The sequence below is a fragment of the Catharus ustulatus genome, chromosome 11 (assembly GCF_009819885.2).
Source record: "Catharus ustulatus isolate bCatUst1 chromosome 11, bCatUst1.pri.v2, whole genome shotgun sequence".
Classification (NCBI taxonomy): Eukaryota; Metazoa; Chordata; class Aves; order Passeriformes; family Turdidae; genus Catharus; species Catharus ustulatus.
Window position 1 is genome coordinate 20,605,733 of NC_046231.1, and position 12,845 is coordinate 20,618,577.

Consider the following 12,845-nt stretch of genomic DNA (forward strand, 5'->3'; position numbering starts at 1 on the left):
GAAATTATAGATCTGGGGCTTGCCATGCTCAGCTTCAGCTCCTGGGGCCTGGCAGAAACTCCCAGGGGAGTGCTGAGAAACTGGAGCAAGGAGATGAAAGGGAAGTGGATGAGATTTGTTCCTGAGCAGAATTCAGCAGATGTAGGTTTTCATGTTTATTTAAAGGTAACATTTGCACAGTTTTCTGCACAGCTATTGACTGGAAATGACTGAGAAGGGGGGGAGAAAGCTGAATGAGAGCACACTGGGCTCATGCCTGGAGCCAAATGGGATGAAGAGGAGAAGTGTGAAGATATTTATCCTTAAACTCAGATTTCATCTCAGTAGTTTCACCTAAGCCACGCCAAAAACCAGACAACACCTCAAATCAACTCTCAGAAGCAGCAGTTTCAGCAGAGCAGCTCCTGGGCTGAGCCTGGCCCAGCTGTGCTGCTGGGGAAAGCCAGACCAGCCGTGCTGACAAGGACCTGGATCTCCATCCAGAGCAGGAGAAACTCCTCCCTCACCCTGCACACACTTGCACCATCACCACATCACCTAGATCTTCCACAGCTTAGTGCAGAAACCCCTAAAAACACACAGAACTTGCAAAAGAGAATCTTCCAAAGCAGCTCCTGTTGCTGCTGAGCTGTGCTGGGTCCAAGTGGGCACAGCACATCCTGGGAAGGACTGCAGCCACAGGGAAACAAATCCAACCCCACCAGCTGCCAGAGCACCAACACATCAATGTAAATCCCCCAGTAAGAGCCCAGGGCAACCTCCCACCATGACAAACACAGCCACAGCTTCCAGACTCCAGGCTCAAAGAGCAGCATCCCCAAAGGAAGGCAGGTGGCACGTTACCTTTTTCCCCGTTTGTTTCTCCACCATGTCGTTGCTGAGAGAGAAATCTTCTGACTGTGGTGTTTTAGAACACCCACCCTTGGGCATCGTTCTGCCTTCCTTACTTGATCTTCATTTATGCTGCCATCGCCTCATCATCAACCGTCTGTTGGGAGAGAGGAGAAGGCAGGTCAGACATCTCAGAAGGATCTCTCTGTTGTGGGGGGAAAGACAAGGCATAAACCTCCTCCCAACCCCTGGATGGAAACACCAGGATGGCAGAGCACCCTCAAATCTGCAAAAGCTGCAGCAGGCTCCTGCCACCTTCCCAGAGAGTAACAGAGGTGCTGCAAGGAGTCCCACATGGAATCACACAGAATCACTGAGCTTGGAAAAGACCTCCCTGAACACTGAGTCCAACCTGTGCCAATCCCAGCCTGGTCACCAGCCCAGAGCACTGAGTGCCACATCCAGGCCTTCCTTGGACACCTCCAGGGATGAGAACAATGCCATCTACCTGGGCAGACCCTTCCAATGCCTAACAATCCTTTCCATGAAGAAATTCTTCCTGATTTCCAACCTGAACATCCTCTGGCACAGCCTGAGGCTGTTTCCTCCCATCCTATCACTTGTTCCTGGGAGAAGAGGCCAACTCCAAACTGGATCCTGCAGCTGCACACATGGTTTGTTTCATATTCAAGGAACCAGAAGGGAACAAGTCCCACCAAAGAGCAACAGCCCTCCTGCTCTTCATCCACAGCATCACCCCAAGCCCACATGAAGCTTCCTGCAGCTACAGCTCTGTGCTGAGCACAGGGACATGGGGACAGACCCTGGGCTGGGACAGCCCTGCCACACTGAATTCCCAGACACTCTTGCAGAACCAAAGTACAAAATCTCCATTAAAAATGCACTTTTGGAGCATGTTGCCATCGTGAGATGGGAGCAGGAGGGCTCGGTGCTCCTGGACTGGTTTGTCACAGCTCCTCACCCTGGGAAAGCCAACCTGGAGAGGACAAAGCGCTCCTGCTCCTCCTGGGCTGCCTGCTCACAGGGCTGGAGAGACAACTCTCATGTGAAATACAGCTGGAGCAGGCTCAGGGACACCAGCTGCAGCCAAGGCCCTTTTAGGTGAACAGGAATATCTCCTCTCTCAAGACCAGAGGCTGGAAAGCATCAGTGGAATGGGGTGTCTGTGAGGAGTGAGCCCCAGAAACCCCAACAGCAACTGGGTTCCTCGGCCTGAGGCTGGAATGGTACAGACAGGAACTTTTCCCCATGTAATTGTCACCTGCCAGCTCTAAATTGCACCCATTTACATTTTACAGCAGCAGCTCTGCAGAGCTACAACTGCAGGAAATTGTCCAGGGAGATGGGAATTCTCAAAGAGAAGAGAGAAGTATTGTATTTAGAAGTTCCCAGGAAATCCCTTCAAAATTTCTGTTCCATTTACGCCTCAGAGGCCTTGGGACTCTTTGGGTTGGGTTTTTTTTTCTGGTTTTTAAAGGTGATTCAGAGGCCCCAGCCCAGCCCTGGAGCTGCACAAATTCCCAGACCAAAGCACCAGGCACAGACAGTGCTGGTGTTTCCTGTGCTTCTCAAGGCAGCTCATTCTCCAGCTCCTCTGCCTGGGCTGTGGGAAGGTTGTTACCCATATTTAGGAACAAAACTTTGGGAATTGAGAAAACACCTCCTCGTGTCCCCCCTGCTCAGGGACAGCTGAGTTTTGGGACAGCCCACAGAGCCCTCCATGCTGCACATGCCCTGCAGGAGCAGCTCCAGCCATTCCCAGCCCCAGGAATCTCTCTCTGCCAGCCATCATTAGCCAGCTGGGTAAATGTAAGAATTATTTCCCCTCGGTTTCTCTTAGAGGGGCTCATTAAGGTGCAGGTACAGCAGGAAGGAGCGTGTGCCTGGAGGAAGCAGGAGCAGAGGACAATATTCCCTTCAATATTCACTGCAAATCTAAGAGGTAGAAATTCAGATGGAAGTTCTGGGCACGGGAAATTTATTTACACCTTGCAATGGATATTAAACCCAAGCAGCTTCACCTCTGCTGATGGTGGGACCGGGTCACCCAACCCCACGTCACAAAGCACCCCATGACCAGCACACTGCCAATATATTCCCAAAAAAACCCTGCCCACTCCCAACTCTTTGTGGCTGCTTGTACCAGGGTAGGCACCTATTCACGTGGAGCTTCCAAAACCTGTTTAACTGAGAAAAGGCCAGACGGATGCCAGATTAATTCTGCGCCCCTTCTGTTCCCGGAGCTGACTCATTACACTTGGAAAGCCGGCTGCCTCTCCGGGTAAACACAGCCCTGGCCTGTTCCACAGCTTGCAGGGAGTATCACATTTGCACAACAATTACCGACAACGACGCAGCCTTCGTTTCATTTTTAAGCACGTTTTATAAGTTCATTTCATTTTTAAGCACGTTTAATAGGAGTCAGAGGGGAGGCACAGACTCCTGGCTGGAAGAGCCTTCCCCAGCTCACGACAGAGCATTTGCAGAGTGACAAATCTAGGGCTGCAGAGCGACAATTTGGCTTCAATCCCTCCTAATTCAGGAGCTGGACGAGCCACCCCTTTCCACGATGCCCCTCTCAAGCTCACCTCCTTACAGGAGACAACCAGCACCCTTCCTGTTTCACAAACAATTAACTCAGCTCCTCGGAGGAGCTGATTACATGTGGCTGCACAATACCAAGTGAGCTCAACAGAATATAATCCCTCGTACTCCTCCAGGAAAACAAAGGAGCTGTTTACCCCTGGCCAGGGGCCAGTCCTGGCTGTGCCCGGTGCACAGCAGCCCCCAGCCTGGCCACAGCAAACCCTGCTGCTGGAGAGGCTGGATCCCACACAATCCCCTGGGAAAGCGGTGAATAGAGAGGGGGAGCCTGCCCTGGATGGACTGGCCTGGGTATGGCAGCTCCTGCTGTTTCAGGATCCAGCTGGGAAGAGCAGGGATGACACCCAGCCCTGTCACCCTGCTCTGGAATGGGGGCCCTGCTGGTTCACCCCACCCTGGATGGGGGTCAGAGCTCCCACAGCATCCCTGAGCACCCTCCCAGAGGATGGGGGAACAGGACACTCTGGGACACCACCAGGAGCAGGGCTGGAGCCTGTGGAATGGGTCTGGTTGGGAATGGCAGAGCCAGCCCTGGGCACACCCACCCACAGCCGTCCCCTCCATGGGCCAAGGACAGTGTAGGAAATGGTTTTTATTTTGCCCAGGGCATACCAAGCCCCAGCCACACACTGAGACCAAACACTCTATGAAGGAGCTCAAAGGCCACGAGAGGGATGGAAGGGAAGGGGGTGTCATCTGGCCTGGGAGGGAGGAGGAAGAGGAGGATGATGAAAGCACTGCTGGGTTCTGCCCCAGGACATCTGGGAGGCAGAGTGGGAGCTGTGGCACCCATTAGCCAGGACAGGCTCCCAGTGAAGGCAGTGGGCAAACTGGGACAGGCACAGAGAACAAGGACAAAGCCCCCAGACAGACTCCAGCCCCTGCCAGGCAACACCAACACTGGGCTGGACAGGAGAGCAGCTCCTCATTAACCAACCCTATGGATCCCCATGTACATTTGAACTTTCCATCCCCTCCTGCTTGATGGAACCAGCGAGCAGCACCCCAACATCCGTATCTGTTCCATGGCAGGGACACCTTCCACTGGCCCAGGCTGCTCCAAGCCCCATCCAACCTGGCCTTGGACACATCCAGGGATGGGACAGCTTCTCTGGGCAACCTCCCCACACTTACAGGAAAGAATAAAGAACATTTCCAGATGTATTTCCAAGGGGAACGACAGCCTTTCCTGGTCCCAGCCCTCCTTCCCTGCCCTCCTGCAGAGCAGCCAAACTCCTGCCACTCAATCTGAAGCCACAACAAATGAGCTCATGCCCACGATCTGTGCACTGGAGCCTGCCCGTGCCCCGCCAGCTTGGAGTAGAAAAGATTGCAGAGCCTTTTAAAATGCCAGAATCAGGAGGGAGTTGGCTGGAGGCTCCTGCCCATGCAAACCCCCCGATGCAATTAGAGCCCCAGACATTATTTGCACAGATCCAACACGTTTGTTTGGTCTGAAAAGGTTGGAATGGGAACAAGCCTGTGAAAAATGAAAATTTTAATACTTCAGTCTCCTTTCAAGGATGCTGTCTTAAATCTTTGAAAACTGCCTTAGATTAATAACTCACACCCACAATCTGACACTTGTCCCCCAGCTCTGGAAAGCAAAGGGAAAAAAAAACAACAACTGATGTCTTTCAACACAGAGCCACTGAATTCCAGAACGGTTTGGGTTGGAAGTGACCTCAAAATTCATCCTGTTCCAGCCCCTGCCATGGACAGGGACACCTTCCACTTGAGCAGGCTGCTCCAAGCCCTACCCAACACTTCCAGGGATGAGGCAGTCACAGCTTCTCAAAAATGCCCAGCCCAGCTGTGTGCCCAGGCTGCTCCACCAGTGCATCCCCAGCACCTGCCCTGCACCAGCTTATCCTCCACTGCCTGGCCAACATGAGCCACAGTTAGTCCCTAAATCTGCCTGTGAGCACCAGAAGGACGTGAGTTTGGGGAACAAGGAGCAATTGTTCTTTGTGCTCCAGCTTGGCTCCGGAAGAGCAAAGTCCATGGTTTTCCACAGTGAGTACACACGGGAGCAGCAGGAGCCCTGCAAACCTGCACAGCAAACACAGGTGGTTTCCTCAGCACCTGACAATGGGTAATCACAAAGATTAGCTATTACTGAGACACAGCAGTGTAAGGTGCTAATTCTTACAGCCAGAACTCAAAGCAAGGAGAATGGAGAGCCCGCGTTTCCGGGGGAAGCACTGTCACCCAGTGTCACAGCTGGGCTCACAGCTCCATCCTGTCCTCACCTTCAACTCCACATCCTTCCTTACCCTGGGGACCTGTTACCTGTTTGCTCCTGGCTTTTGAAAGTGGATGTCACTCCTGATCAGAAGTTCTTAGAGATGGCACATCCTTCTTCAACTCTCTGCTCGGCTTCTTTCCTTTTCTCAGTCACTGCCTGGTCCCAAATAACTGTCCTTTCTTCCACCTTTCCAAAATACTTATTCTGCCTTACCCCACATATCCTGACCTTCTGATATCCTGCAATGACTGCTTGGGCAAAGCTTGCTGCTCTCTCACACACCAGCCAAGTAAACTCACTAGGCTGGAATCACAGAATGCCAGACTGGGACAGAAGGGACCAGCTCTGCTCCAAAAGGGACCAGGGTGCTCCAAACCCTGCCCAACCTGGACTTGAACACTTGCAGGGATGGGGCAGCCACAGCTGCTCTGTGCCAGGGCCTCCTCACCCTCACCGTAACAAAATACAATGATCCTGCAGCCAAAGTTACTTAAATTAAACTGAATTAAATAGTGTTACTGAATTACAGCAGCTGTTAGTATTTCAATCTTTTATGGGACAGATGCCCCTTCCCAGAGTTCCTCAAGACCTGCAGAAAAGAACACAGTGGAGTGTTGGATGTGCACCCAGATCTCCAAGGATCACTGTGGAGATGATGCTCATGACCTGGCTGGGCACCATGAATATTCAGCTCCTCCACAGCTCTCCAGCACGGCTCCACCACACGAATTCATCTCAGCTAAGGGGTTCAATTCAAACCACAGCCCCACACCTGTGACCTGCCAGTATCTCCATCTCCCCCAGCAAGAGGTCAGTGATTCCAATTCTGACAACTCCACATATTTCAAGTGTTGCTATTTAACAGGATTATATTTGGCAATTTCTGCTCAACCACACTGTGATTCAGAATCCTCCAGCTGGGACCATTCTCAGCAGACACAAAATCCAAACTTGGAGAGCCCTGACAGTGCCCTGCACCCACAAGCAGCCACTCTGCCTGTGTGGTTTCTCCGGGAGCAGTTTTTCCCACAAACCCTTCCCTCGATGATCCGTCCACAGCTGCCTCTGGATTGCTCCATTTCGGGATGCTGCCGATCATCTGGGTCCTGGCCAAGTTACAAAACTGTGCTTTGAGTCAGTGCTCCGGGCTGTGGTCTGGGAGCAGGATTAGCTGTGATGTGGAAACCTCTGGAGCAGCACACAGCCCTGCTGCACCACTGTCAGCCAGGGTGGGAAAGCTGATTTTGACACTGTTGTCCTCTCCAGGATGGCTCTGGATCACCAGCCCAGATCAGAATCTGATGGAGAGGGAGGACCCTGTGCTTCCCCCATCTGCTCTCTGCTTCTGCTGGACACCCATCAGATTTCAGCCAGGGAGGAGCTGGAACCACATCTGCCAACACAGCCACTACCAGAGTTTCTGCACATCAACCTCCTTAAAACAGCCATCAACTCCACATGACTATTCCAAGCTGCACATGGGAGGAAAAATGCAGCCCAAACCACCCAGCATAAAGAGAAAAGGGAGAAACGTGATGCTGGTGAGCTGGGAATTCCAAGGAGGACAAAGCCTTCACCAGGATGTGAGTGGAATCTTATAGGTCCCACCAGCTGGGAAAGGCAGATATCCTCCAGGGCTGCTTTATCCTGGCAAAATTTGATCACCACGGATCTGCAGAACCATCTCCATTCCCAGTGAAGTTTGAGGAGTTGGGCTTCCCCCTGTACCCGGCATGGAGCCGTGGCTGCAGCTTCCAAGCGCAGCTCGAGGGGTTCAGGAGCATCAGCCAAGACCCAAAAATGAGCCAGATCTGATTTTCAAGACAGAGAAACAAGTGAGCACAGACAATTCCTGACCAAAGGGTGACAGATGAAGCAGCGACCTGCGTCACCCACCCCGCGGTGGCACCGGGGACACGGGGCTGGCAGGGGCTGCTGGCTGGCTCTGCTCCCTCCTCGGCCAGGCTGAGGATCCTCTGTGCTCCCACTGTGCCTGCTCCATCCCCCACTGCTGGCACCAGGGCCCTGTCCCAAGGACCAGCACTGCTCCTATGGAAAGCTCGTGGTGGCTCCAGCGAGTCCCATCTGCTGCTCAGCTGCACACGGGAAGGGAGCGGGATCAGGGATGGATTTGGGCTCATTTTTGGCTGTTTTAGACAAGCACAGGCGTCACCGTTCTGTGACCTCATCACTGACAACTCTGTGCCTTGCTCGCCCCTGGGCACTCAGAATTGGCTCTGACATGACACAGCTGAACAGAGACCTGGTCCTGGGAGTGCAGGCTGCCTGAACTCCAGAAATACTCCATATTCCCGGTGTCTATCTCTGAACATACATGTGCACATGGACACACGTGCACAGACACATTTAATGGACACACAGCCCCCAGTAAAACCCAACTGAGACTCACTCCAGTCCTGCCCTATTTTTGGTATCACTGTGTCCACATCTAGGACAAGAAACAGCCTTAACTACAAATAAACCACATGACTTAAACACTTAAACCTGAGAGCAGACTACATTCAATCACGCTCATTACATGAGAAAGAAACCAAAAATACTTTTTTGCAAAAGGTGCCATGACCATCACAACAGGGTCTTTCAAGTTGAGGAGACCCTTGACTAAGGACTCTGCAACACCAGTTACCCCCCAGTGAAAATTGTGCTTGAGCCTTGGGGGATTTGGACAAAAACTTTGGGATGTCTGTGTTTATATCTGGTTTCAGTCCATGATGTCGCAATAGCAAAGTAACATCTTCTCCCAGCTGTGAGCAGGAAAATCCATGGTAATGGCAGTAAAACATTCCTCATTCTCCCATTCTTGCACAATTCTTCCCAGGACTCCTCTTTCCATCTCAGCATCCTCGTGCTCCCTCCCAGTGTGGGAACCTCAGAAATATTTTGGTAGATTCAGGAGCAAGGTCCAGACAGAACAAATCTGACACAGGGGCCCTGAAGGCATCAGGCTTCAGGGAAAACCCAGCACAGAATTTCAGTGATTTCCTCTTATTTGGGGTCTGCAAACCCAGGAGTTTTGCTTTCCTCTTTCTTCTTTCTCACTGAGGCCAGTGGATTCCACATTCCAGACTCACATTTGATCCACGTAAAAACACTTTGCAGCATCACTGGGATTTGTTTACCATGTTACTGTCAGCTTTTAAATGACAGGGCAACAACTGAATAGACATGGACAGAAGGCCAGGTTGAAATGGGCTTGGAGAAACCTGGTCTAATGGAAGATGTCCCTGACAATGGCAGGGGGTGGAATGAGAGGAGCTTTAACGTCCCTTCCCACCGTGATTCTATGAAAACACTGATTCACAGCTCACATTAAACTGGAATTCTGCAAGCATGGAAGGCACCTGGGGAGATGAGGAAAAGTCTGGGCCATGAGAAATTCCAGCCTTGTGCCAGGGCAGCACTCAGCAGGGAAGCCCTTCTCCCAAGCACAGCACGCACCACGGAGCAGCTCGGCACGGCGCCAAGGCCGGGCAGGCACCGGGCTGAGCCACATCCACAGCTCCGTGCGGCCAGGAGGGAAGGGAAGGCAGACAAAGTGGGCATGGAAGGGACCTGTGCACATTTCTGGGCTCCCTCAGAGCTGGCTCCCCTTGTCCTCAGCTGCTGGTGCTCCCTCCCAGCAGCAGAACTCTAACCACACTTTGTGCACCACTCCCAAAGCCATGGTGGCTCCCTGACACGCTGGTTCCAACAGTGGATTTCCTTCCAGCCTGTTTCAGCTCGAGCTGGAGCCGTGCTGCTGACGACAGCCCATCACTACAGAACAAGCTGTGTGACAGGAAAGCCCTTGCTGTGCTTCCGTGGGGCTCTGCACGCCACAGCCAGCACAGGAAACACAAATCCTGAGCTCCTGCAAGCAAACCACACACCCTCTGCTGCCAGGTGTACAGGGAGAAGCTCCCTGCCCGTTACCTGCCTCACTCGTGCTCCTATTTCCCTCTGGTTTTCCCACTGCTGGTCCAGCCTGCGGTGACTCGGCTGTGGTGGTGCCAGGGGGCTCAGCCTGGCTCAGCTCGGTGCAAGGGGGTTCAGACCAGGTCCAGCTCGGTGCCAGGGGGCTCAGACCTGGCTCAGCTCGGGGGCTCAGGCCTGGCTCAGCTCGGTGCCAGGGGGTTCAGGCCAGGCTCAGCTTGGTGCAAGTGGGCTCAGGCCAGGCTCAGCACAGTGCCAGGGGGCTCAGGCCTGGCTCAGCTCGGGGGCTCAGACCAGGCCCAGCTCGGTGCCAGGGGGCTCAGGCCAGGCTCAGCTCGGTGCAAGGGGGCTCAGGCCTGGCTCAGCTCGGTGCCAGGGGGCTCAGGCCAGGCTCAGCTCGGTGCCAGGGGGCTCAGACCTGGCTCAGTTTAGGGGCTCAGACCAGGCCCAGCTCGGTGCCAGGGGGCTCAGGCCAGGCTCAGCTCGGTGCAAGGGGGCTCAGGCCTGGCTCAGCTCGGTGCCAGGGGGCTCAGGCCAGGCTCAGCTCGGGGGCTCAGGCCTGGCTCAGCTCGGTGCCAGGGGGCTCAGGCCAGGCTCAGCTCGGTGCCAGGGGGCTCAGGCCTGGCCCAGCTCGGTGCCAGGGGGCTCAGGCCTGGCTCAGCTCAGTGCCAGGACCCCGGCCAGCCACACGTCACAGCCGAGGGGAAGGGGCCATCCTGGGCCAGGGGCCATCCTGGGCCAGGGGCCGGCAGGGGAGGTTTGGGCACAGCACAAGCCTGCTGCTCATTTGTGTTTGTGTCAAAGTCAGGTGAACTCTCCACAAACCTGCAGCTTTCCATCTCCTTTTGAAGGAGCTCTATTGTATATAAAGATACAGGAATGCATTTACCAAAAAGGGAATGTTCTTGTACGGGGAAAACTCCATTTTCTCTACAGAGCTCTTGTTGAAGGTGCCATTGGGAGTTGTAAGAACAGACCTGCCTTAACAGATTTTTCTCTAAGGATATGAGTCTCCAAAACCAAAAACCTGAGAGCCCCTCCTGATTTTGAGCCTAGTGAAACAACAGGAGGCCTCTGATAAACAATTTGGTGCTGCAACACTGGTGAAAAACTGAAAATATCCAGAGAGGCTGTGGATCCTCCATCCCTGGAAGTGTCCAAGGCCAGGCTGGACTGGGCTTGGATCAACCTGCTTTAGTGGAAAGTGTCCCTGTCCATGGCATGGGGTGGGACAAGATGAGCTTTAAAGTCTCTTCCAAACTAAACTATTCCATGACTCTGTAATTCTAGGAATACCTGGAGCAGCAGACCAGACACGTGCAGTGGTGGGATGTGTGTGGCCCTGCAGATGTCCCCAGCACAGCCCCACCACAGCTCACCCAAGAGCCCCAGCATCTTCCAAAAGGCAAAGCTCAGACAACACATATGTGTGGCAAATTGGGGGAAAAAAACCCAACAGATTCTCTGCCGCCTCCTTGTCTTCCTTAAAAAGCAAGGTCTGTCTCCCAGCTGCCTGCTGGATCCTCCTGCCTCCCCCAGGCTGAGGAGCTCGGGGTGAACACGTGGCACTTGGTAGCAGAATTCAGAGAAGGGAGAGATCAAAGCCAGGCTTTGTGACCCTGGTGGGGGGGAAAATCAGCTGGGAGTGACAGGCAACCTTTACCCCAATAGCAACCCAAAGGCAGGCTGCAGCCACACCAAAATAACACATCAAGGCATGTATGGAGCCAAGCCTTGGAGCAGGATCATGAGGATCCAGGTAGGAATGGAACAACAGGAGAGGTAATACTTATTGCTGGTCCCCCAGTCTGTACCAGGCTGACGTGGCACACCTGGCACACCTGGCACATGTGCTCCCAGCAGGATCACAGCAAGCAAAGAGGAACCACAGCCTCAAGAGCTGAGCACAGCCAGCTTCTCCCTGTGATCTGAGGACTGAACCTTCTCACAAACTGGAGTGGAACCCTGGCAGAACCCAGCTCAGGAACACACAGCCACACTGAGCCCATCTGCACCAGAGGGCAGATGCTGCTGGGTGCCCATGGAGAGCTCAGCCCCAGGGGCCTCGGGAGGAGGACAGGAGTGTCAGCCCTTGGCAGAGCTTTGTGCTCTTGGCTCAGTCCTGTACCTGTGCGGTGAATTAGGACACAGAAAACAACTCAACCAAGTCTTGTGCCAAACTGATTTTGCCCCCCGGCCAAGCACGTGCTGAGGGAGATGGGAACGTCAGAGCTGTGGCTCCCAATCACTGCACAGTGAAGCTCATCCACCTCTCCAGAGAATCCCACAGAATCCCTGACTGAAACCTGGCCAGCTCCAAGGAGCACTGCCCTGTGCTCCCAGGAAACACCGAGGTTCACGTTCCACACACCTGGGCTGGGGGATACAGGACTCAGCGACAGCAAAACATCTGAATTCACCAATGAGCTCCAGGTGATCCCACCCCGAGCTGCACAACCTGCAGGAGCAACACTGGAATTCCTTCCTTGGGCTGCTGACCTACTAAACTGGTTGGAACGAGCAGCATCAAACAATCCATGTCGGAAAGGGGTTTAACAGGCTGGAAAGGGGTTTTACAGCCTGGAAGGGCTTTCAGTGCCCGCACGCTCCGTGCTGGCTCTGCAGGGAGCTTTTCTCCTGGCTGGGTACCCCCAGCTCCTCCGAGCTCTGTTTGCCCAGGCCAGCAGCCCGCTGCCCCGGCTGTGCAAACACCGGCCCCGGGAGCCGCCGGCACCGCTGCAGTATCGTGGCAACGTGGCTGAAGCTGGCTTTGCAAACTCACCAAGTGTGCAAATTAATTTCATTATCCGCTCTTGCACATCATGAGGAGGGAAAACAAATAACCTGCCCGAAAGTACATTCTAGTAATTATTAACACGGCGTCAGCGGAGCCTGGGGGAGCAGGAGGAGGACGGGCCAGGAGGAGAGCCTGGCACTGCCTGGCCGCCAGAGCAGTCAGGACTTCGTAAATATAAAATCCAGCCTCGTGCTGCCTTTGTTCCCTGGTTAGCTCACGGATTCTCCATGTGCTTGGCTGCACCTACATGTTCTCCCAACAGTAAAACTGACCCTAATATCTCACCAAAGCTCTTGGCTTCCATTTGCTTTTGCTTTCACGGAATCATTGAGATTAGAAAAGACCTCAAAGACCAGCAAGTCCAACCAGTGACAAATCCCCACCGTGTCACCAGCCCAGAGCACTGAGTGC

The 12,845-nt window shown here is 53.7% G+C and overlaps 1 protein-coding gene across 2 annotated transcripts in view; it reads right to left on the bottom strand.

The window, feature by feature from the left end:
- Positions 1-12,845, bottom strand: part of LOC117001619 (ankyrin repeat domain-containing protein 11-like) — a 125,520-nt gene that overhangs the window by 31,674 nt on the left and 81,001 nt on the right. For both annotated transcript variants that reach the window (XM_033070056.2, XM_033070057.2), the window contains exon 3: positions 844-988. In XM_033070056.2, coding sequence (XP_032925947.1) covers positions 844-930 — 87 coding nt within the window. In that variant the 5' untranslated portion in view covers positions 931-988. The remainder of the gene's footprint in view (positions 1-843; positions 989-12,845) is intronic.